Source organism: Rhinopithecus roxellana, chromosome 8 (genome assembly GCF_007565055.1).
Source record: "Rhinopithecus roxellana isolate Shanxi Qingling chromosome 8, ASM756505v1, whole genome shotgun sequence".
Taxonomy (NCBI): domain Eukaryota; kingdom Metazoa; phylum Chordata; class Mammalia; order Primates; family Cercopithecidae; genus Rhinopithecus; species Rhinopithecus roxellana.
Window position 1 is genome coordinate 77125505 of NC_044556.1, and position 24063 is coordinate 77149567.

Genomic DNA, 24063 nt, shown 5'->3' on the forward strand with positions numbered 1-24063 from the left:
ATCAAAATTATTTATTCATCAAAATTCTCTTAAATATTTTATAGTAATCTTTCTAAAAAATCCTTCAGTCTTACTGTACCTGTTTAGAGTTGCAAAAATGTCATGTTAACATTAATATTAAAAGCACTTTCAATAAAATTTCTAAACAGGAGCCAACCCTCTGAGCTGGTATTTCAAAGCAGTATCCACAAACAGAGCAATTTGTTCCAATATGAGATGAAATCAAGCTGGGAACCTAGAGAGCTCCCCCCCAGAATCTAGGGAATGGTGGTCAGGTCCTAAGCTTCAGAAAAAGGGAGCGGCAGAGTATGGTCTGATAAGCTTCGTGCATTTTATTTTGCTTTTCCTTCTTTATTTGATTTGTTGTCATACAGGAAGGAATTTATGGGTGAGAGATCAAGTGCGGACCAGACCTGACTCTAGCCTGGAGCCCGACCTCACCTGTGCTCTACTGTATCTGCTGGCCTCAGCACGAAAAACCACAACCCCCGAAAGGCCTTAAGGGTCCTGGGCGGGGTCATTCTGTCGATGGGTGTTCCGCAGTCCTAGCGAATCGATGACTGGTCAGATCTGGAGATGGGGTGTGGCTAAGGCTGTTTGCGGGAATAAGAGCAGAACCAGGGCCAAGAAACGCTAGTCCGGGTGTTTAGGTCAGAACTCCTCCGGCAGCCTGACAGCAGGAGCTCGAGAGAAGCATGGCTCAGCGGTGCGTTTGCGTGCTGGCCCTGGCGGCTATGCTGCTCCTAGTTTTCGCCACCGTCTCCAGATCGATGGGCCTGAGGAGCGACGAGCATCAGAGGGCGTCGCGAATCCCTTCTGAGTTCAGCAAAGAGGAGCGCGTCGCGATGAAAGAGGCGCTGAAAGGTGAACCCTGCTCCCCTTCACCCATCTATACGCAGATGTCGGCCCCTCCCTCCCCAGGTCAACCCGTGACTCCCCGCTTCCGCCGCAAAGCATCCGCTACTGCAGCCGGAGCCCTGACACGCACCCCAGCCCGGTCCCAGCACCCTTCCCAGTACATCGTGCCCCGGCCTGGGGACGCCACACTTCCCCCATCCCTGCCTCCTGGAACTCTGGTGTGCCCTGCCTAACCTGGAAACTCCAACTTCACCCCTCTTGGGGTGACCACCATCCACTCTTTCCCCTGCTTGCCTCGAGTATTACACGAACTTTCATTTGTACATCACTTTTAACCTTTGAAAGTTTGCATGCCTGATAAATTACTGCGGTGTCGTAAAATAAGACAAATGATACTAGTCTTATCTACAAAGCAGAGAAATTGAGGCTTAGGTCAGCTAAATTATCTTCCCTAAGGCCCCACAGCAAAGAGTGGGCAGTGGGTCTCAGCATCTAGTGCCTATCGGACTCGCTGGGATCAGATGGCTCTAAAGAAAGGGAGTGGAGGCCGGGCGCGGTGGCTCAAGCCTGTAATCCCAGCACTTTGGGAGGCCGAGACGGGCGGATCACGAGGTCAGGAGATCGAGACCATCCTGGCGAACACGGTGAAACCCCGTCTCTACTAAAAAAATACAAAAAACTAACCGGGCGAGGTGGCGGGCGCCTGTAATCCCAGCTACTCGGGAGGCTGAGGCAGGAGAATGGCGTAAACCCGGGAGGCGGAGCTGGCAGTGAGCTGAGATCCGGCCACTGCACTCCAGCCTGGGCCACAGAGCGAGACTCCGTCTCAAAAAAAAAAAAAAGAAAGGGAGTGGAGTGTTCCTGGGGTGTGGGATGTTCCTAATTCTCAGTCCTAATTGAAGAATATGGCTCCCCTAGATCTCTAATCCAGACCAAAAACTCATTCCCATTCTGAATCTGCATTTTCCAGGAAACAGGAAACTCTGTTCAGAGTGCTAGATCCTATGGGATGAAATCGTTCTTTACCATTCAGCTTAGCTCCAGTCTTTTCCCTTTCATTAAGTAATGGATTAAGAGAGACTGCCTGCATAAACATATAGAAGCAGATGCAGGGACCAAAAGCTAACCCCAATGGTTGGACATAGATTGTTCATATGCTAGACTGACAGGCCTGGGAGGCAGAGCAGGGTTTTCCCAAAGCATAAATAGTCCTCTAAAAGGCATTAGACAGCCACTCCCAGTCTGCACAGAAGAGAACAAAAGCTATGTAAGAACCTAGAATAGGGACCTTATAGCAACACAGCTTAGAACTCTGAGCAGGGGACAGAACACCTGAGCTTAGATCCTTGAGTCTGCCCTTGAGTAGGCACTTGAATCTTTCTGAACCTCGGCTTCCCCAACTATCTGGTGGGCTGTGCTATTGTAGGGTTGATCCTTAGCAAAACTGATGAAGTTTGTCTTTCAGAGACCCTTCCTGCCTCAGGTGAATTTGTTCTCACTGTGTTCTTGGAGAGCAGTCTACTTCAATATTCTCATGACTCATGCTTTCCCTCCCAGTGGTGTTTGTCTTTGATCATGGAACTCTTTAAAACTGTAAAGCCTTGAAGACTCAAAGAGAGGAGCCCAGGGAAGGTTCAGGAATTGAGACAACTGAGTAAGGAGGATGAGATTATTTTAGGACTGAGGAGTTTGTTTGGGGGCTTCTAAATCCACCCCTTCCCGGGCATTATATGCCCAAAAAGCTGGTCTTGGTTGACAGACTAGTGAGACTCCATATTAGGAATAAGCCTTTACACACAAAAACAAAAACACACAAGCCTCATTGATATAGGGACCCAGGACAGTGGGTCCCTTGAGAACGATGAAAGCTTGGATTCATCAAAGGAAGCGGTGATTTCAGAGGTAGTGAGGCCTTAGAAAGCAATTTATAGTAGCTTCCCTTCAAGACCATGGTCCAAAAATCCACGTCCCCCCAATCTTAGACTGTATTTGCCTTTAAGAACCATATCAGCCTAACAAACCCAGAAGACATGGGTTTAAATCTCTAGTCTGCCTGTTGCTCATACAGCTCACCTAACCTCTCCAAGCTTTTTCCCTCATCTTCAAATTAAGGGAAACAATAGCGCCTACCTCACATTAGTGTTTTGCCCTCTGCAATATGATAATGAATGCAAAAGAACTTTTTGTGCACAGAGGATTGCAGGAAAAAAACAATGATTAATTCATTTTTAATCTTTCATCTCTCACTATTTGACTCTGACAGGTGCCATCCAGATTCCAACAGTGACTTTTAGCTATGAGAAGGCCAATACCACAGCCCTGGTTGAGTTTGGAAAATACATTTATAAAGGTCAGCTGCAAATCAGGGGCAAGAGGTGGGTGGTAGAAATAGCAATGGAGACACAATTCTTTTACAAAGTGATGACGAGTTTATTTTGTGACTGATCAGAGGACAATCTAATTCCCATGGACAGAGTAGAGACTGTAGATTTGCTCTTGGAAAAACTAAGCCACCATATGTAGGGCAAAGATTGAGAGTTCATCCAGCCATTGCATGAGAGTAGAAACTCTCTCAAACTTTGCCCTACGTATGTGTCATTCAATAAATGCTAAATCATCAAAAGGTAGAACTAGGGTTTCCTTCTACTTGTGCAACTGCCCAGAACTATGTTCCATGCTCCTCCTACCCCTACCTCCTTACACACCCCCACACACCTGTACACATACACTCCATGTACTCAGACCTACTCCAGATACATTACTAACACATTTCTAGGCTTCTAGGCAGTCAACTTTGAGCTATAACATCAGTCCTTTTCCCTCATCCCTACCACCCATTGCGTACAGAACTGAGGAAGGATGGGTCAGAGGAAAAAAGGATTCTTGGAACTCCTCCCTCTCCTTGTGAAAATCTCATGGAAAGTAGTGAGATTACCTTCCTAAATCTAATTAAAAACAACCCCTCTGAAGTTGTTGGAGGTGGGAGACGCTGGTCTAGGAGCAGCAAGTAGCCCCCTCTCTAACACCCTGAGACAAATGGCTCTGGGATTAGCCATGCATGGTCGCTCGCACCTGTAGTCCTAGTTACAGGAGGCTGAGGTGGGAGGATCGCTTGAGTCCAGGAGTTCAAGGCTACAGTGAGCTATGAATGTGCCACTGTGCTCAAGCATAAGTGAGAGTTCAAGACCTTGTCTCTGAAAAAAAAAAAAAGAAGAAGAAGAAGGAAAAAACAAAAATGAGTGGCTCAGGGATTAATGCCCAGTAGCCAAGCTGAGGCCAGGCTGGAAAGGCTGGAAGTCTTTACTAAATAGGAGATAAATATAGGAAAATAAAAGTATAGTGACAGTAAACTAGATAAGCTAGGTGACAAGATAAAACCATATTCTTCTTCAGTTTTTGGGTATCCACAGAAGTATATGTGAATTCTTCCAAAAAGCCCAGAGAGAGATAAAATTTATTTCTCCTATGTAGTTAAGGTCGCTTGAATAATTGACCCTAGGAACATCTATACCTGCACACAGAAGTATGACCTTGTGCTAAACAGAATAATCTTTATGTTCACATAACACATACACTAGATGTGTGACTTTTTAAAATGAAAAATGTCTCTGGATTTTTAATATAATATTTAAATATAATTTGGTTAATGGGGCCTACTAATTTAACATAATAATTTAATATAATTTGGTTAATGAGGCCTCTTATGGTCAAAATTTAATGCATCCCTCATCTGCATAGCCCTTTAACACATACTTGTGATAGCATGTTATAGCTCTGACCAAGCCTGAGCTTGAGATATTGACCATCTTAATAGTGAGTCTTTTTTTTTTTGAGATGGAGTCTTGCTGTGTCAGCTAGGCTGGAGTACAGTGGTGTGATCTCAGCTCACTGCAACCTCCACCTCCTGGATTCAAGCAGTTCTCCTGCCTCAGCCTACCAAGTTGCTGGGATTATGAGCAAGCGCCACCACGCCCGGCTATTTTTTGTATTTTTACAAAAAAACAGAGACAGAGTTTCACCATGTGGGCCAGGCTGGTTTCAAACTCCTGACCTCTAGTGATCCACCTGCCTCGGCCTCCCAAAGTGCTGGGATTAGGGGCATGAGCCACCAGGCCTGGCCGAGTCTCTTTTTTTTTTTTTTGAGATGGAGTTTTGCTCTTATCACCCACGCTGGAGTGCAATGGCGCAACCTCAGCTCACTGCAAACTCTGCCTCCCAGGTTCAAGTGATTCTCCTGTTTCAGCCTCCTGGGTAGCTGGGATTACAGGCATGAGCCACCACACCTGGCTGATTTTTGTATTTTTAGTAGAGACGGAGTTTTGCCATGTTGGCCAGGCCAATCTCAAACTCCTGACCTCAGGTGATCCACCTGCCTCGGCCTCCCAAAGTGCTGGGATTACAGACATGAGCCACCGCGCCTGGCCTTAATGGTGGGTCTTGATTTGCATGTTATTATATAGTAATAGCACATTGAAATATGGGGAAGATGAATTTCAAAGATTGTCCAGGTAGATCAGGAATCAGACTGGCTTTGTCCTAGAAGGCTTCCTAAAGAGGGATACATGTTTAAAAAAATAAGTAAATAAAGGAACAGACAGCACAACATGGTAGGAAAACCTAAGGAAACTGTTAACCCTGGTTCTCTCTCCCTGCCGTTTTGCCTCTAGTCTTTCCTACAGTGCTCAGCACCAGCTTTATCCAGCATGAAGTTGTGGAAGAGTATAGCCACCTGTTCACTATCCAAGGCTCAGACCCCAGCTTGCAGCCCTACCTGCTGATGGCTCACTTTGATGTGGTGCCTGCCCCTGAGGAAGGCTGGGAGGTGCCCCCATTCTCTGGGTTGGAGCGTGATGGTGCCATCTATGGTCGGGGCACACTGGACGACAAGAACTCTGTGATGGTCTGAGATGCAATGTTCCCTCTGCCTTGGGGCCCTAAAGATCAATTCAGGATGGGGGTGCTTGACTGACCCTGGGAAGTGGATGATAAAAAGAACCTTGGCTCCAGGAGACCTGGGTTCCAGCCATCAGTTTGTCACTTCCCTTCTCTGGGCCTTGATTTCTCAGCTGTAAATGGGATTAAATGGTCCCCAGGGACCCTTTCAGTCCTGTCATTGATATGTTTATGCTCTTCTCCAGGTGGTAAAGGTTATGTTTCTCCACATCAGGTCCCCTGTACTATTTGAATCTGTTCTCTTTCAAGAGAATCTGTCAGATCCTTATCCCACCATCCCTGATAACAGGCAACTGAGTGTCTCTGATACCCTGGTACTCCCACCTAAATAACGTCTTTTTCCTCTTCCATTGTGCTTCTGAACCCCAGGCATTACTGCAGGCTTTGGAGCTCCTGCTGATCAGGAAGTACATCCCCCGAAGATCTTTCTTCATTTCTCTGGGCCATGATGAGGAGGTAGAACCTCTTCATCTTATACCTATCTCTGTCCTCTGTTGAGGGTAGGGGAGTGGGCGCTTAACCCTAATCCAGTTTGGCCACAGTGGCAAGGTCTCCATGATATGGTAGTTTACCACCTTCTCTGTGTGTCTGTATGCCAGGACTATCTAAGGACCTTGACCAAAATTCAGATTCCTGGGCCTTGTGCCATAGATCTGAATTTTTAACAAACTCCTTCATAATATCTGAGGCAGGCAGGGGGTCCATCACCTATACCCTGAGAAACATAGGTGTGATGGAAAAAGAACTGAAAAGGGAGAGCGATAACTGCATTTTATTTCCAGTGATGCTACTTAATTAGACCCTGGGCAAGTCACTTCACTCTTTTGGCTCCAGTTTCTTCATTTGTGAAATAAGGGAGGGTGGACCTTTCCAGCTCTGACATTCCAGGATTCTGTGAGGCAGAATTCTCTAGGGCCCTGGCTCCCAAGAAGGAGACTAGGTAGAAAGGTTCTGGAACCCCTAGCTAGGCTGAATGGGTCCCCATTAGCTATGTCTGGAGGTCTGTCTCTGACTGAGAAGGACTATAGCTCTGTGTTCCATGTCTGCAGTCGTCAGGGACAGGGGCTCAGAGGGTCTCAGCCCTGCTACAGTCAAGGGGCGTCCAGCTGGCCTTTGTTGTGGATGAGGGGGGCTTCATCTTGGATGATGTAATTCCCGACTTCAAGAAGCCCATCGCCTTGTGAGTAAAGCACCCCACTCCCCACCTTGGAAGGAATTCTCACCCCATTTGAGATGACCCCAGCCTGGTATCTGTGAGCCATGCTGAGACAACTCTTTGTTGACACCTCTCGCATTAATAGCCCCGATCTTTAACCTCTCCTAGGCTTCCCCTTCCATTCTTCCTCCAGTATAAAATTTTTAAAACTGCATGAAGCTACCTCCTTGCCCACTAGACTATTGCACAGATGGATCTATGGGCCTATGGGAGAATTCAGAGAGGCAAGAAGTCAAGAGGGTAGTTTCCGATCCTCTTCTACAGAATTGGTGTCTCAGAGAAGGGTTCCATGAACCTCTTGCTGCAAGTAAACATGTCTTCAGGCCACTCTTCAGCTCCTCCAAAGGAGACAAGCATTGGCATCCTCGCAGCTGCTGTCAGCCGGTAAGCAACTCCTGGCTCTGCTCCCATGCCGGACTTGAGATGGAAGACCTGGCACTTTCCCACTTTAAATTTGAGGAGGCTCAGCTTCCTGCCCTAAAGTTGGGCTGGGAACCTATGCTTTAAAAAATCGACACTAGAGGAAGAACAGAAGGGGAAACCCAGGACAGACTAAAGATACAGGCGATTAATACAAGAGGTGTAAACAAAGAGTTATTTCAGCGTGGCTCACAGATACCAGACTGGGGTTATCTCAAATGGAGTGAGAATTCCTTCCAAGGTGGGGGTTGAGGGAGCCACAGGAGAGACAGAGCCACCAGTATCCTGCAAGGGCTGGAGTCAGAAGAGGATCTATCAGTATATACATATGGAAAGCAAGAACCTACAGGCAGAAGCTAGGTCAGACAGCTAGAGTAGTCCAGAGTCCAGACATTTAGAATCACAAATTGGCAATGACTGGTAGAGCTGTCGAAATTCTCCACCTGTCCTGGCAGGAGGACAAAAATAAGAGCCGCTGGCTATGAATGAGGACAGCAGAATCTGTAACAGCAGAACTTACCCCTGGCTGGGTTTTCTTAGCAAAGTGGGAAGGAGTGCTATATTCATTCAGACTGTCAGGAGACTGACAATTCTGCTGTAGTATGGGATGGACTATGAGAGTGGACACACAAGATTCTAGAGAACAGCAGAGGGAGGAAAGAAGGACCCTAATGCCGACTTGGTAGACAGGGAAAGCTTCTGCAGGTGTTTTGAGATCTTCAGAATGTTGAGTTGGTGGAGGTGGGAGGGAGGTGAACGGGAGACCTCTTGGCCAGGAGTGTTGAAACTTCCTCCTATTTCCCTTCTTCTCCTCTTCAAGCCACTGATTTTTGGCTGGGGTTCGCTAAGTCTTGAGGACTCTGTTTCTCTTCCAGACTGGAGCAGACACAAATGCCTATCATATTTGGAAGCGGGACACTGGTGACGGTATTGCGGCAACTGGCAGATGAGGTATAGGAAGAAGAATCACATACTACTGGTCAGCTAGGAAAAACAAAAAAGGTGACAGAAAAGTAACCTTCAGAGTAAGAAAAGGACCCTAGTGCTGCCCAGTGCTCTGGCTATTCTCATCTGTTCCCAGCCAGTGGCTGAGCCAAAACAGAGGGACCTGACTTGTTCTCTATGGCTGTTAGTGTGTTTCTGAGACCCTAAAACCTAATATACCTTTGGGAACTGGTTCTCACTTATCCTTGAGGCTGCTGAGCAATTGTTCTAACCAATCAGATAAGCCCAGCCAGAGGGTAATTGCCTCCCCATTCCTGACCCTCTAGCAGGGATTGAGCTAACTGAATTTAGCAGGCACTCCTGACTGCTAAGGGCTCCTGAGGCAGTTCTAAAGTAGAGAGAGATCCAGGTCTCAGAGACCCAGGCTAAAGTAGAGGTGACCCTGTGGTGCTGACCCCTCTGAAATCCTGCTGACCTTGTTCTTTCCCAGTTTCCCTTCCCTGTCGATAAAATCCTGAGCAACCCATGGCTATTTGAACCCCTTATAACCAGGTAAAGTATTATCTTTCCTTCTTTCATATCCCTCACCTCAAACCTACCCACCCCCCAGGCTCCTCTCTTTGGCTTAACTGGGCCTGACTAATCGTCCCTCGGCCACCAGACATTGCATCTCTAAGTATGTGTATTTAAGACATCTCTAAGATGTCTCTCTCAGTCTTAAAGATCTCCAAGGTTCAGGAAAGTGGGTAATGTTTCTGCCCTTTCCTTCACCCCATTGGTTCTTTCTAACATCTGACCTTGGTCCTTTTGTTTTAGGTTTATGGAGAGAAATCCCTTAACCAATGCAATAATCAGGACCACCAAGGCACTCACCATATTCGAAGCAGGGATCAAGGTAACATCTCTGGTTCCTCCCCATACAGCTTTTCCCTACCACCCTCCACTCCTCCCTTCCTTGGCTCTATCTACTGGCTCTTCCTTCCTTCTCTGTGTGTCAGCTGGATCCAAGCCTAGCCATGCAAAGACACAGGCCTTTCTGAAATCTTGAAGGGAGTTAGACCATTCTTGTAACTGCTGGTACCACCAGCACAACTTCAGGGGGCACCATTCACCTAGAGTACAATGTGACCTTGAAGCACTCTAGTAATCAGGTATATAAGTGAATGATGCCTCTGAATTAATTCCTGGCATAACTTACTGAAGTGCCCAGTGTGTCAGCTGTAGTGTTCATCAGAATAATAGCACTGTGTCCTGACATTTGAGTGGTGTTTTCATCCCCCCAGGATACTTTGTTACTCCATCTGACCCTTCTAAGAGCCCTATGAGTATTACCCCAATGACCAGTTGAGAAAACAGATGCACAAAGAAGTTGCAACAGCTAATTTTCAACAGCCCAGTTCTGTCCCTAACAACTTAGTGCTTTTTTGCACCATACGAGTTCAAAGAAACATATGCACTTGGGGAGTCTCCCGGCCTCCAAGGAACAATTCCTCCATAGCCTAATTATTTTCTCCAGTTAGTCCAGGATTCCTCCTGGTCAGGCAAAAAAGTCAGATTTTACAACAGGACCTGGGAAACCACCAATCCCTGCTAGAGGATCAGGAATGGGGAGGCAATTACTGCCTGACTGGCTTATCTGATTGGTTAGAACAATTGCTCAGGAGCCTCAAGGATAAGTGGGAACCAGCTCCCAAAGGGTATATTAGGTCTTAGGGTCTCAGAAACACACTAACAGCCCGAGAGAACAAGCCAGATCCCTCTGTCTTGGCTCAGCCACTGGCTGGGAATAGGTGAGAATAGGCAGAGCACTGGGCAGCACTAGGGTCCTTTTCTTACTCTGAAGGTTACTTTTCTGTCACTCTTTTGTTCCTGCCTGACCCGGAATATGTGAGGAGTATGTGTTCTTCTCATCCCCCTCAAGCATCAAACCTGATGTGAGCCCCGTGCTATGACATGATGGGGGCCAACAGAGGCTCTGGCTGCCCCATTGTGAGTAAGCACTAATGTTAACAGCTGCAGAAATGTCCTGGGTGTGCTGGGAAAGAAAGTGCATGCAGAAGGCTTCTAATGGCACAGCATGGGGCCAAGACAGAGATATCTGGGTGATCAGAGAAAGCAGCCTTGCTCTGAACATGTCTGTGACCCCCTCCAGCCCCAAGAAGCACGAAGGTCTGGCTTAAAGCAGAGATACCCCTTCAGCTCTGAATATAACCACATGTCACTTAGCTCAGAGAAGACAAGAGGCAAACTAGAAAAGCTAAGCCTTGGGTCCTTAAGTCAAATCAGCCAGCTCTGCCTGAGCTGAGGAAATTAGCATTTCCTGGGCAGGAAGATGTAGAAGATTTGAGGTTGACTTAGGCCAGGGTTTTGTGCTTCTCTCTCTAGGTGAATGTCATCCCCTCAGTGGCCAAGGCCACAGTCAACTTCCGGATTCACTCTGGACAGACAGTCCAAGAGGTATGTACCACATGTTCCAGACAGTTCATGCAGCATCAGGGAGATGTGGCCCTCAGGGCCCGGGTTTAACTACAGTCCTAGGGCTGGTCCAGTGTCCCATTTATTCAGCCAACATTTTTCAAAGACAACCTATGCACCAGTTACTTCGCTAGGATTGGAGATCCTGAGTTTGGATACACATGGGGTCTGGAGTGGAAGATAAGTATGAATAAATGATAGCAATACCTGTAGTAACAAACATTATATATATGTAGTAGGTTTGCTATGTATTTTTTTTTTTTTTTGAGTCGGACTCTCGCTCTGTGGCCCAGGCTGGAGTGCAGTGGCATGATCTTGGCTCACTGCAACCTCTGCCTCCCGGGTTCAAGCGATTCTCCTGTCTCAGACTCCTGAGTGGCTGGGACTACAGGCACATGTGCCTGGCTAATTTTTTGTATTTTTAGTAGAGACAGGGTTTCACCGTGTTAGCCAGAGTGGTCTTGGTCTTGTGATCCACTCGCCTTGGCCTTCCAAAGTGTTGGGATTACAGGTGTGAGCCACCACGCCCAGCCATATTTGGCACCTTTCTAAGGTATACCCGTACGTTTTAATCCTCACAACCACCCACCCTAAATCTGCATTTAACTGGTGAAAATTGAGGTACAGGGTACCACAGCAATCAAATAGCATACCCAAGATTATACATCTAGCTGTCTAGTTCCAGAGTTTGTGCTTTTAGCCACAACCCTAAACTATGATTATAAAAATTAGAGGTGAACAAATTGCCATAGGACCACTGCAAAGAAAGAAATTCATGCTACTTCTTAGGGTCATAAAAGTCTTTTCTGACTACTAAAATTTTGAACCAAGCCTTAGAGGACAAACAGAACTTGGCTAGAAGTAAGATATTCATTGTGGCTTAAGGAATAGGATAAATTGGGGACAAGTAATAGGAGATGAAAACTGATAGGAAATGAAGTTGTAGTTTAGAGATCTGGGCCTTGTATGCTATGCTGAGGAGTTTGGGGCCTAATCTGTGAAATCTGTGACAGGAGAGAACTTTTAGAGGTCTTCAATCAAATACTCAGATTTGCTTTTAGATTTTAGGTCATGCTAGCAGCATTGAAGAGGGAGTGCTGGAGGAGAAGGAGACAGGGAGCTATTGCAGCATCTTAGGTAGTGTATGTGAAGCTCTGGACTGAGGCCATGGTCATGGGGTGGAGAAGAGGGCACCCACCAGAGGTGGGAGAGAGGTGGGTTCAATAAGATGTGGTATGTATATGGGTGTGGAGTGAGAGAAAAGCAGGATGGCTCTAAGGTTTTTAACCTGGGTAGTTGACCAAGTAGTTAATGCCTTTCACTACGATTGGAAAGTCAGAAATAAAAACAAGTTCAAGAATATCATAGTTTGGAAGTTTGTGAAGCTTATAACATATGAAATAGGCAATTATAAATACTTCAGGTCTGGAGAGAGATATGAACTAGAGATATGGCTGGAGTGTCGCTAACATCACGGGAACCTCTAGATTGAATAAAAGCCCATGGGAAGAAGGTACAGAGAGCTAGGAGAGAAAAGAGCTGAGGCCAGAACCTTGCAATGGTCTGCTACAAACATCAATTTAAAAATGAATGTATAATTGCAAACCACGATGAGTGCTATAATGAAGAGGAACCTGGTGCTTGTTAGAGAATATAACAAGGAACCAGACCCCATCTGGGAATCAGGCAGGACTTCCTAAGGCAGTGATGTTTAAGCTGAAAGCCGAAGGGTGAGTAGAAGTTACACAGAATGGGCCGGGCGCGGTGGCTCAAGCCTGTAATCCCAGCACTTTGGGAGGCCGAGACGGGCGGATCATGAGGTCAGGAGATCGAGACCATCCTGGCTAATACGGTGAAAACCCCATCTCTACTAAAAAAAAATACAAAAAACTAGCCGGGCGACGAGGCGGGCGCCTGTAGTCCCAGCTACTCGGGAGGCTGAGACAGGAGAATGGCGTGAACCCGGGAGGCGGAGCTTGCAGTGAGCTGAGAGCCGGCCACAGCACTCCAGCCTGGGCGGCAGAGCAAGGCTCCGTCTCAAAAAAAAAAAAAAAAAAAAAAAAAAAGAAGTTACACAGAATGTCAGACATCCACAGTAAATGCCAGCTTATTTAAACATCAGACTGAGCAAAAGGAATTCAAAAGGTAAACCTGATGCTTCAAAAAAAAAAAAAAAAAAAAAAGATCCAAAAAGGCAACCCAGTGACTAGCAGATGAGTTATACATTCTAGACTATACCAGGGTTAGGGGCAGTTCTGTGGCACAGATCATCAAGGGTCAGTGGCACTTGGACTTCTATGGTCCTTTCTCCTAAGTTCTTCCCCAGAGAGGACTTTACTTGTCCTCATGCAAGGAGAGAGGCACACTCCCTATTGTAGAGCGGGGAGCAGGTTGACATCCTGCCCAGAGACACACACCATTGAAGGGGGTCGGGGGAGTGCGGGGGTGTTAAGACCAATGTGAGCCCTGGTTCTCCTGCCTTTTATCAGGTGCCAACCTTTGTCCTCTCCCTGGGGTCTCATGGGGCCAGGAAATCACTGAATTCCCCTCATTGAGCTTCTTTCCACCAGTTTTTTTTCCAGCCTCATTCCAACTCCATGCCCTTTCCAAGGGCTGTTTTCCACCCAGCTGGGGCTTTCATCTCCCCAGGTCCTGGCACTCTTCCCTCCTCTCTATTCCCCTGCCACAGTGACCTTCCTTCCGGTCTCTCTGATGACACCCCTGGAATCCCTAGGTCCATCCTGCCCACGTGCTGGAATGGAAAGCCTCCATATTCAGAAAGCTTGTGGGTGCATTTGTCCTGGTTACTCCTCTCCCTCGGGCCCCATTTCCATGCATCAGGAACACTCCCTGCTGCACTCCCTGTGCACAGAGCCTCGGGCTGCATCCAGCAGGAATACAGGCCGCTCCCAGAGTTCTCTTGCTCCATATTCAACTTCAGTTGTAGATAGGTCTCCAGCACCTAGCTGTGAGGAACAGAACCTTCAGAAATCCAAGAGGCTGCCTCGTGGAAAGGAAGGTGTATCCTGAATGGGCCTGAAGGAGTAGAGAGGCCAGTGGGAGATGTTTAAGAGAGTCTCCACTTGAGGGAGAGTTTTGGAATGTGCTATCTTGGACTGTAATTGTGCTCCTCATCACTAAAAGGGTGGAATAAGAGTGTTGTAGAGAAGATTCTTTCCTTTCTTCCTTCATTTATTCATTCAAGTGTCTATTGGTAGCTACTGTGGACTAGACATTCTTCTAAGCATTTGGGAGAATGGTGAACAAGACAGACAAGATTCCCATTCTAATGGTGCTTACGTTCTAGTGAAGAGACAGCAGTAAGCAAGGAGATTTTTTTTAAGTGGTAAATGCCACAAAGAAAATAATAGGATGCTGTGTCACAGAGTAATTTTGGGGCAGGGGTAGAGCAGTGAGCTCCTTTAAATGCAGTGGTCAGTGAAGCCCTCTCTGAGGAGGAGCAAAGACCTGGCAATAGCATCCAGGCAGCAAGAGCACAAAGTGGGGAACAGTACAGATGCCCTCTAATTTCGACAGGTAAGATTCTGCTGAGTGTTTATGATGAGTTTAGTACTATATTACTAGAGTATATTGAGACAGAGTCTCGCTCTGTCACCCAGGCTGGAGTGCAATGGCGTGATCTCGGCTCGCTGCAACCTCTGCCTCCTGGGTTCAGGTGATTCTCTTGCCTCAGTCTCCTGAGTAGTGGGATTACAGGTGCTCACCATGGAGCAAGAGAACTCTGGGGGGGGGCCTGTGTTCCTGCTGGATGCAGCCCGAGGCTCTGTGCACAGGGAGTGCAGCAGGGAGTGTTCCTGATGCATGGAAATGGGGCCCAAGGGAGAGGAGTAACCAGGACAAATGCACCCACAAGCTTTCTGAATATGGAGGCTTTCCATTCCAGCACGTGGGCAGGATGGACCTAGGGATTCCAGGGGTGTCATCAGAGAGACCGGAAGGAAGGTCACTGTGGCAGGGGAATAGAGAGGAGGGAAGAGTGCCAGGACCTGGGGAGATGAAAGCCCCAGCTGGGTGGAAAACAGCCCTTGGAAAGGGCATGGAGTTGGAATGAGGCTGGAGTATATTCATTACCAAAAAAAGGAGAGGCAGGGCCAGGCACAGTGGCTCATACCTGTAATCCCAGTGCTTTGGGAGGCTGAGGCCAGAGGATTGCTTGAGGCCAGGAGTTCAAGACCAGCCTGGACAACACAGCGAGACCCTATCTCTACAAATAAAAATAAATATTAAGCAGGCACACTCCTATACTCCCAGCTACTCACAGGAGGCTGAGGCAGGAGGATCTCTTGATCTCAGAAGTTGGAAGTTACAGTGAGCTATGATCACACCACGGCATTCCAACCTGGGTGACAGAGCAAGACCCTGTCTCAAAAAAGAAGGAGAGGGGTTAGATATTACAGGACACCGTATCTGAGTTCATTATAAGGAAGGCATTTGTAACTGAAATGCTCAAAAATGGAATGGTGTATAGCATGCAGTGACGAGGTTTCTGCCACTGGAAATATTCCAGCAGATGGGATGACAACCTGTCATGAGTTTTCTAATGAGCAGCCTTACAGCAGGACAGAAGCTGGACTTGCTAACTCTAAAGACCCTTACCTGTTTTTAAGTATCCATTGTCCTTGCCTTCAACAGCTGTACCGTTCACTTACAGGAAAACATCTTTACACATAAAACAGAGAGCAACATAAGGTTGTGGGAATGCACTGTAAGAACTACAGGAGATCTGGGCTGGGTACGGTGGCTCACGCCTGTACTCCCAGCACTTTGGGAGGCTGAGCCGGGCGGATCACAAGGTCAGGAGTTCGAGACCAGCCTGACCAACATGGTGAAACCCCATCTCTGCAAAAATACAAAAATTAGCTGGGCATGGTGGTGAGCACCTGTAATCCCGCTACTCAGGAGGCTGAGGCAGGAGAATCACCTGAACCCAGGAGGCGGAGGTTGCAGCGAGCCGAGATCACGTCATTGCACTCCAGCCTGGGTGACAGAGCGAGACTCTGTCTCAAAAGAAAAAAAAGAACTACAGGAGATCAGAGAAATGAGAGATTCGTGTGCTCTAAAGTCACCTTTGAGATCTCTCACTATTGACAAGTCTCACCTCCTAGTTCCATTCTTGTACCTCTGATTCTTGCCCAAGGTGGTCCCTCTATTCTAAACAAGCAAATAACAGCTAGCATTTTTTGAGTGTGCGAGGCACTGCCCTAAGCACATTACACATGTTAACTCCAGTAACGGTCACCACCACTTATGAGGTAGGTGCTACCATCATCTACATGTTAACAGATAGGCAGGCTGAGGCACAGAGAGGTTAAGAAGCTTGTCCAAGATCACACAACTGTGAGTGACTGTCCGAAGCACAAAGTTGGTTGTTACATCTCAATTTTTGTGCCTGCCCCTCTCCATGCTCAAACAATCTGTTTCCTCATCTCTGTCGGTTTCATATCCTTCCTTGAAACTTGGGCTAAACATTCATACCACTAAGGAGTCCATCTCAGATGAATGCCTCCTCTCAGGTTCTACTCCACACCACCTCTAACTGTATGTACTTAGGAAGCAGTAAAGCGTTATTCCCATAAAGTCAGACAGATACCCGACCTGACAAAACTGACTGTATAACCCATGGCAAGTTATTTAATGAATCAACACCTATTCTTATTTTTATTGGTTCACATCTTTTAAATTTTATGTATCCAAGATTTATTGCATGCCTTTTATGTGCTTGCTACTGGAAATGTGGAAATGAGATAGACAGTCCCTGCCCTTGAGTCAGACACAGTCCCTGCCTGGCCTAACAGCTAGTGGGAAACCTGAGCTCTTGCAGCCTCTTACTGAAGGGATCCATTCTGCATGCCTTCTTTGATTTCTGGAGGACCCTCTAAGGCATTTGGAGCAGTGGGCATAGTCCCAACCCACCTCATGGAGGCTGACTTCAGAAACTTGCCAATGGGCTGAGAATATGTCAAGGCTGTGCGCTAATTCTTGTATTAGAGTATTTGTATTATAAGTGCTGGAGTGAAAATATGCTCTGAGAAGTGAGAATACACTTTGATGACCCCTTTGCCCATCCAATAGCAGGATACTTGTTTTGATTCAAGTGGTGGTTTCTAAGCCAGAAGTGGGAACCTTCACTTCCTCTCCAGACTCAACTCCTAACATTCTTCTGGCATAAAAGAGGTACTCTTGGGACCAGCACGGTGGCTCACGCCTGTAATCCTAGCACTTTGGGAGACCAAGGCAGGTGGATCACCTGAGGTCAGAAGTTTCAAGACCAGCCTGGCCAACATGGCAAAACCCCATCTCTACTAAAAGTACAAAAATTAGCTGCACATTGTGGTGCATGCCTGTAGTCCCAGCTACTTGGGAGGCTGAGACAGAAGAATTGCTTGAATCCAGGAGGTAGAGAGTGCAGTGAGCCGAGATGGTGCCACTGCACTCCAGCCTGGGCGACACAGCGAGACTCTGTCTCAAAAAAAAAAAAAAAAAGAGCTACTCTTGGCCAGGCATGATGGCTCACGCCTGTAATCCCAACAGTTTGGGAGGCCAAGGTGGGCAGATCACTTGAGGTCAGGAGTTCAAGACCAGCCAGACCAACATGGTGAAACCCCAGTGTCTACTAAAAATACAAAAGTTAGCCAGACGTGATGATACATGCCTATAATCCCAGCTACTCAGGAGGCTGAGGCAGGAGAATCACTTGAACCTGGGAGGTGGAGGTTGCAGTGAGCCAAGACTGTGCCACTGCACTCTGGCCTGGGTGACAGAGTGAGATTCTGTGTCAAAAAAAAAAAAAGGAGGTACACTTAAGATAATATCCCGCTTTCAGGTGATCTGCAGCTATGGGACAACCCCCCTTTCTAGAGCAGAGGCAGTTTTAAAGCAACTACTGAACAAATGGGTTGGGACTAGTGCTGGAGCTTTGAAGAGCAAAGGTCCCTATAAGTCAGTCTCCTGGTCCATTCCCACATGGCTCTATGTGACCTAATCCTCAGGGTCTGGTCTACTTCCTGACTGGGGACAGGAATTTTTCTGGATTTACTCTATTCGTTTCAGACTGAATTTTCTAGGAGTTTCCTCAGGTTCTTTCCCGAGGAAAGGAGGCAAAGAGAAAACTTGAATACCAGTATCACAAATTCTGACTTTTTGTCTGTGTTGAGCTCATCTTCCTGGCTCCAGTGCAGCTGGTTACAAACAGGAAGCAGGAATGCCCAGAGAGGGGACAGAAAAGTGTGTGACCCTTTTATCACCCATCTGAGGTTCTCTGAGGCTGAAGCCAGGTCATCACATCTATTCCCCAGCCTCGAGATGATTGACATTCTGCTGTCTCTTCGACACTTTCAACCAGCCTGTGGCTCACCACCCAAGGGGAAAGATACATAACTTCCTGATTTTCCAATTCCCATCCAATTTTCCGTCCAAGGGATGTCTCACCAATGCCCTTCGAAGGAGATTCCATGCTCCTGGCTGAAATGGTGCTTTTTGTAAGGATAGCTATAGGCTTTCAAGAGAGCCCAGGCATTGCTCTGTAGTGACCCAGTAGTCCTAATTTTCCAGCCAGGCCACCCCCCTGCCACTTCGTTTGTTTGGTTGCTCATGTAAATTTGTTCCAATTCAAGATCTGATTCATGACTGTAAGACAAGTCTCCCAAAACATTTAACCTAAATCTATCATGCTGTAGATTGCTTTCCAGGAAGACCCAACTCTTACATCACCTTTAGCCAGTCAGCTGAAATTGAAGTCCCAATGTTTAAAAAAATGAGTCCTGTCTGTAAACCCCCAGGCTCTGCCTTGCTGGAAAGAAATCAGAATATTTAAGCTCATATTGTACATGTATAGAAATCAATAAGAAATCAAACCCCCTTTGTTTCTACCCTGGAGGTCCTAGAACTCACGAAGAACATTGTGGCTGATAACAGAGTCCAGTTCCATGTGATGACTGCCTTTGACCCCCTCCCCATCAGCCCTTATGATGACAAGGCCTTGGGCTACCAGCTGCTCCGCCAGACCATACAGTCCGTCTTCCCGGAAGTCAATATTACTATCCCAGGTAATGACTTCATCAGCTGTGGCTGGAGGGAGGAGGGGGCTGGAACTGTTTCCAATCCAATGTCTACTTCCCCACCCCTACCCCAGATGTTCAGCCTGTAAACAGCTGGCTGCTTCCCCTCCTGATGAGACTAGAACTATATTTTCCCTTCAGAGTGGAAGTGAAAACGCAAACAGGAAAGGAGCAGAAACAATAAATTAGGTCAGTCAAGCCTGGGTCCTTGCTTAACCTAAGCCAGCCACTCTGGCATAGAGGGGAGAAATGGCTTAGACTACTCCCTCCTCTCTAAGAGTCACAGAAGGGGCCCAGATCTTCCCAGAGTCTGGTTCTGATCCATTCTAGGATAACAGCTCAGCAGCAAAGCTCAGAATCTTTAGCTCAGAAAAGCCTCCCAGCCCATACCATTTGCCTTAACCTAATTTACGCTTCCCAGCCCAGATCAATCCCAGCAGCACCCCTCTGTACCCCTTCCGCAGCCTTCTAGCACACCATCCAAATCTATGCTTTGCAGACAGTGGTTCTCCAATCTAAGAGTGGAAGAGGTCTCCCCAGGGAACTATTAAAATGCAGATTACCTGGACTCACTGCAAAGATTTGGGTTAACAAAATCTGGAAGGGACCCTGGAATTTGCCTTTTTCACAAATACCCACAGGAGATTCTGACACAAGGTGATGACGAACCCTAGTTTGAAAATCTCTGGTCAATGGTTATTGCTCTAATATTAAGACATTGCTCGGCCGGGCGCGGTGGCTCACGCATGTAATCCCAGCACTTTGGGAGGCTGAGGCGGGTAGATCACAAGGTCAGGAGTTCGAGAACAGCCTGACCAATATGGTGAAACCTCGTCTCTACTAAAAATACAAAAATTAGCTGGGCCCGGTGGTGGGCACCTGTAGTCCCAGCTACTTGGGAGGATAAGGCAGGAGAATCACTTGAACCCAGGAGGCAGAGGTTCCAGTGAGCCGAGATAGCACCACTGCACTCCAGCCTGGGGGACAGAGCAAGACTCTGTCAAAAAAAAAAAAAAAAAAAAAAAAAAAGACATTGCTCAATAATAATGATATTGCTCAATTATTAATGTTCTAATATTAAGACCCGTGTCTAGTTTTCTTTTCTCTTGGTCTAATCTGAGATTCCTCCAAACATCCAGGAACCCGGCCCTCACAGTCCCAGATTCTCCTCCCTTGGCCCTTAAAGGCTACCTACTCTATTCTCTTGCTTCTGGAGCACTTACTGTAATCTGCCAATGGGGCCAGGCTTTTATAGAAAAAAGACAGGCAGAAATCAACCACAAAGCAAGGAACTGTGAAGGTCCTGGATGTCCATTTGAAACCAAGAGTGGAAGATGGAACAAAACACAAATTACCATCTCAAATCACCCCACACACTTGAATTGATCCTCCAGGGTGTCTTTTCCCAAAGAACACACCTATGGGCACAAGTCCCAGCCCCTGCCAGGTGACCTGCTACCACCTTCAGGAGAGTGGGAAACTGGAAAGAGTGTCCTGGCACTTTCCAGATCTAAGGTTTGACTCTAGGAAGACAGAGTCATCCTTCAGAGAATGAGAATAACAGGAAATTTTGTTCCAATTCAAGAGGGTTATATTTTATAGTAGTAAAGTTCTCCCAGAGGGTATTTATTTTTGACCTAGAGTGATACAGAATAAAGGTCAGGTGATAAAGAAGTGCTATCTAGTTTCTCATTTCTTAAATAGCAAATGGCCATGGCCTTGGGTATGAAATGAAGATATTGGCCTCCCTGGTCATCATGGGGAATAGCAAATGGCCATGGCCTTGGGTATGAAGATATTGGCCTCCCTGGTCATCACAGGGAGAGGACACTTCCAAGGGCATTGGTGAGACATCCCTTGAATGGTCCATCCAAGGGATGTCTCACCAATGCCCTTGGAAGGAGATTCCATGTTCCTGGCTGAAATGGTGCGTTTTGTAAGGATAGCTATAGGCTTTCAAGAGAGCCCAGGCATTGCTCTGTAGCGACCCAGTAATCCTAATTTTCCAGCCAGGCCACACCCCAGCCACTTCGTTGGTTTGGTTGCTCATGTAAAGCCCCTTTCCTGTTGATCTTCCCTCTCTAGGTACTTGTCTCGCCAACACAGACAGCCGATTCTTTACAAACCTCACCACTGGCATCTACAGGTTCAACCCCTACTATCTACAGCCTGAAGACTTAAAAAGGTGAGTGGAACAGGTTTGAGCAGCAGGTGGGAGAAAAGAAACACACTTGACGTGTCTCTTTCCCACCCCGTGCTCCTGACAGTCCACAGAATCGGGGCGGGGGAAGCCGGGATTTGGCAAAATGAAATGGAGACATTGTAGAACCTAACCCATCTACTGTCCTTATTGCCAGAGTCTCATTGTCACCCCCTAGAATTTATGGAAATTGGTCCCTCTTTTATAAAGATGGAGATAATTGGGTGACTGGGGAGAAGCTGGTGGAATCAGTACCCCTGGGTGCTAATCCCAGCTCTTCCTGTCTTTGGGAGAGGGCTTATCCTCTGGACCCCATTTTCTCCACTTACAAAACGGGGAAACTCCTCAGCATTTTGTGAAATGCAGACCACACATGAGGTCAAAGGTAGGTGCATGTTTTGATTTCTCAGAAGAAAGCACTATGGAAATCCAAGATGTGAGCACCAATTTTAACTGCTCTGTATGAATTACTATTTTTGTGGGTTCTTCAGCACATTTTTAATCCTGGGGTATGGGAGGACAATTTCCATTTACCTCTCTGCTACTTATCATGTCCAGACCTGATCTCCCCATCTTAAGTCCTCTGTAGACAGAGTGAAAATATTTGAATGGGAGCTTAAGAACAGCTTTCTTTTTTTGTTTTTTAAATGGGAGATGGATGGGTACTCTGTTTCCTTTCATCTTTGAGATTACATATGTAGTTTGGTTGTTGTTTGTTTTGTTTTGCTCTGTTTTGTTTCACTGTGGGGAGGCAGGTTGGTGGATGTAAGGTCTGGTAGTAAAGTTCCTAGGTGCCACAGAAAACTGGGTAGGGACCCTGGGCAGTCGCCTTCTCTACCCTCTAGTGGAAGAGTAAGGGACTGGCTTAGAGATAGTCTAGCTAGGTACTCTGTCGTAAGAGAAAGAGAATTGGAAAGATAGTTGTCAGTCAAGTGTGGTGACTCACACCTATAATTCCAATACTTTGGGAGGCTGAGGCAGGAGGATCACTTGAGCCCAGAAGTTTGAGACCAGCCTGGTCAACATAACAAGACTCCATCTCTTCAAAAAAAATTTAAAAAATAAAAAAATTAGCCACACACCTGTGGTCCCAGCTACTCAGGAGCTGAGGTGGGAGGATCACTGGAACCCAGGAGGTTGAGGCTGCAGTGGGCTGTGACTGTACCACTGCACTCTAGCCTGGGCTACAGAGCTACAGAGTGAGAACCTGTCTCAAGAAAAAAAAAAAGATAATTCTCCTGGAGGACAAATTATTGAGTGGATTTCACAGCAGGAGATTATTTTGGACTCCCCAAGAGTTTATTCCACACTGTTCTTTGTCATGAGCATGGATGGATCCCTGAGAAACAACCAATGTGTCATATGAAATCTCAGATGCCCCCTCCCTTTTCTAGCCCTGGAGGGCCAGTAGTTTCCGGGTTGGTGAGGGGAGTAAGGAAAGTGCTCTGTAATAACACTTGTGCTGTGGCACTTGGCCCTCCCCTCCTTCCCTAAATGCACCTTACTTTCCTCAGCTTCCATGGAGTCAATGAGAAAATCTCAGTCCAAGGCTATGAGAACCAAGTGAAATTCATCTTTGAGTTGATTCAGAATGCTGACACAGACCAGGAACCAGTTTCTCACCTGCACAAACCGTGAGGTCAAGGGGCCTGCTGGGTTAGGCATGCCCGACCCCGGGCCAGGACTAACCCAAGGGGGAAAGCCAGTGTTGATGAAACTTTTGATCAAAACCACATTGTAAAACATTGCCCACCTGTCTTGCTCACTCTTAAACTCACCCAAGAACAAGGCCAGGGGTAAGGTAAAGTCAGCAGAAATCTGGCTTCTCCCTTCCTCCTGATATCTGCATCCCTTGATCCACTGGCATTTGCTGCCTTCTTGTCCCTTATCTGTCTTATGCTGGTTATTTCACTGCTTCACCCTCCAGGCTTGGCTTAGCAAATGTAGATTTGAGAAATCTCAACCAGGTGTTACCTGATAGGAGTCTTTAATTTAGGGCACTGTTGCTGGGATGCTTTCTCCAGAGCTTATATATTTCTTCTTGCTAGAACTTTCTTTCCCCTTTTATTCCCCTCTCTTCTTGGACTTGTGAGCTGTATCTTCATCTCTCCTCTCTCCCCTGCATCTCTCCCCTTACTCTCCAATTTATGCTACTTCTGGACCTGGACTTACCCAAACTGTGATACTACCATAATTGTCACCACAATCAGTCAAATAAAGTGATCTGTCCATCACCAGCTGGTTACTGAGGGGTGAAACTGAGGCGGGGGCTTTGGAGAAACCCCAAACCTCCTGGTTCTGGAGGCCAGAGATTGGAAAAGAAAGCCTCTGTCCTTGGGCTCCTCCCAAGGGCTCCCTGGGCTTTGTTCCCTCCCTGCCCTGTTCCTGCCACCTGCTGCTACTGTCTCACCCCAGGAGGCACTAATCTGTGGAAACATTTCCCTGGCACATCCAATGGGCTAAGCTCCCAAGGGAAGGGCGCTCGGAGCTAAGGACCAGCAGGGCCGTGGCCCTGGCATCATGTCCTGGTTCAGGCAGATCAAGGGAAAGTGGAGGGCATTAGGGTGGAGGAGGAGGGGGAGGCTGGCTTGAGGGTCTCTGCGCTGTCTGGTAGGGTATGAGGAGGCACAAACTAGCCTCCACTGGGGACAGCAGAATTCCTATCTTTTTTCTCTGGGCTCCAACCCTGAGCATGTTTGAATCTGCTCAGTAGCTGCCAGATGGGGGGCATTGGAAGGCAGCATTTCTTGGCTCAAAGCTGGAAGCTGTGCTTTCTGGATGACAAGAGAGTCTGTGATCCTCTTGAGAGGGAGACACAGCAGGAGCTGGGACTCGAGGGACACCCTCTTCTTTTCCTCACCAGGCAAGGACCTTCCATGTCCTCCTGGGCTTTGATAGCAGTGGGCTCCTTCTCCCTC

At 47.1% G+C, this 24063-nt stretch overlaps 1 protein-coding gene across 2 annotated transcripts; it reads left to right on the plus strand.

Annotated features, from left to right (window-relative positions):
• Positions 1-614: 614 nt before the first annotated feature.
• PM20D1 (peptidase M20 domain containing 1) lies at positions 615-23382 on the plus strand. 2 transcript variants are annotated; one of them, XM_010362482.2, is made up of 13 exons: positions 636-864; positions 3122-3208; positions 5526-5758; positions 6181-6267; positions 6861-6991; positions 7292-7411; positions 8323-8398; positions 8883-8944; positions 9209-9287; positions 10778-10849; positions 18765-18933; positions 21031-21130; positions 22660-23382. In XM_010362482.2, the coding sequence occupies exons 1-13, from the start codon at positions 696-698 to the stop codon at positions 22781-22783; spliced, it is 1509 nt and encodes a 502-aa protein (XP_010360784.1). In that variant the 5' UTR covers positions 636-695; the 3' UTR covers positions 22784-23382. The 2 variants fall into 2 exon arrangements, with proteins under 2 accessions (XP_030790810.1, XP_010360784.1); XM_030934950.1 differs by lacking the exon at positions 3122-3208 and having other exon boundaries at positions 615-864.
• The last annotated feature ends 681 nt before the right edge of the window (positions 23383-24063 follow it).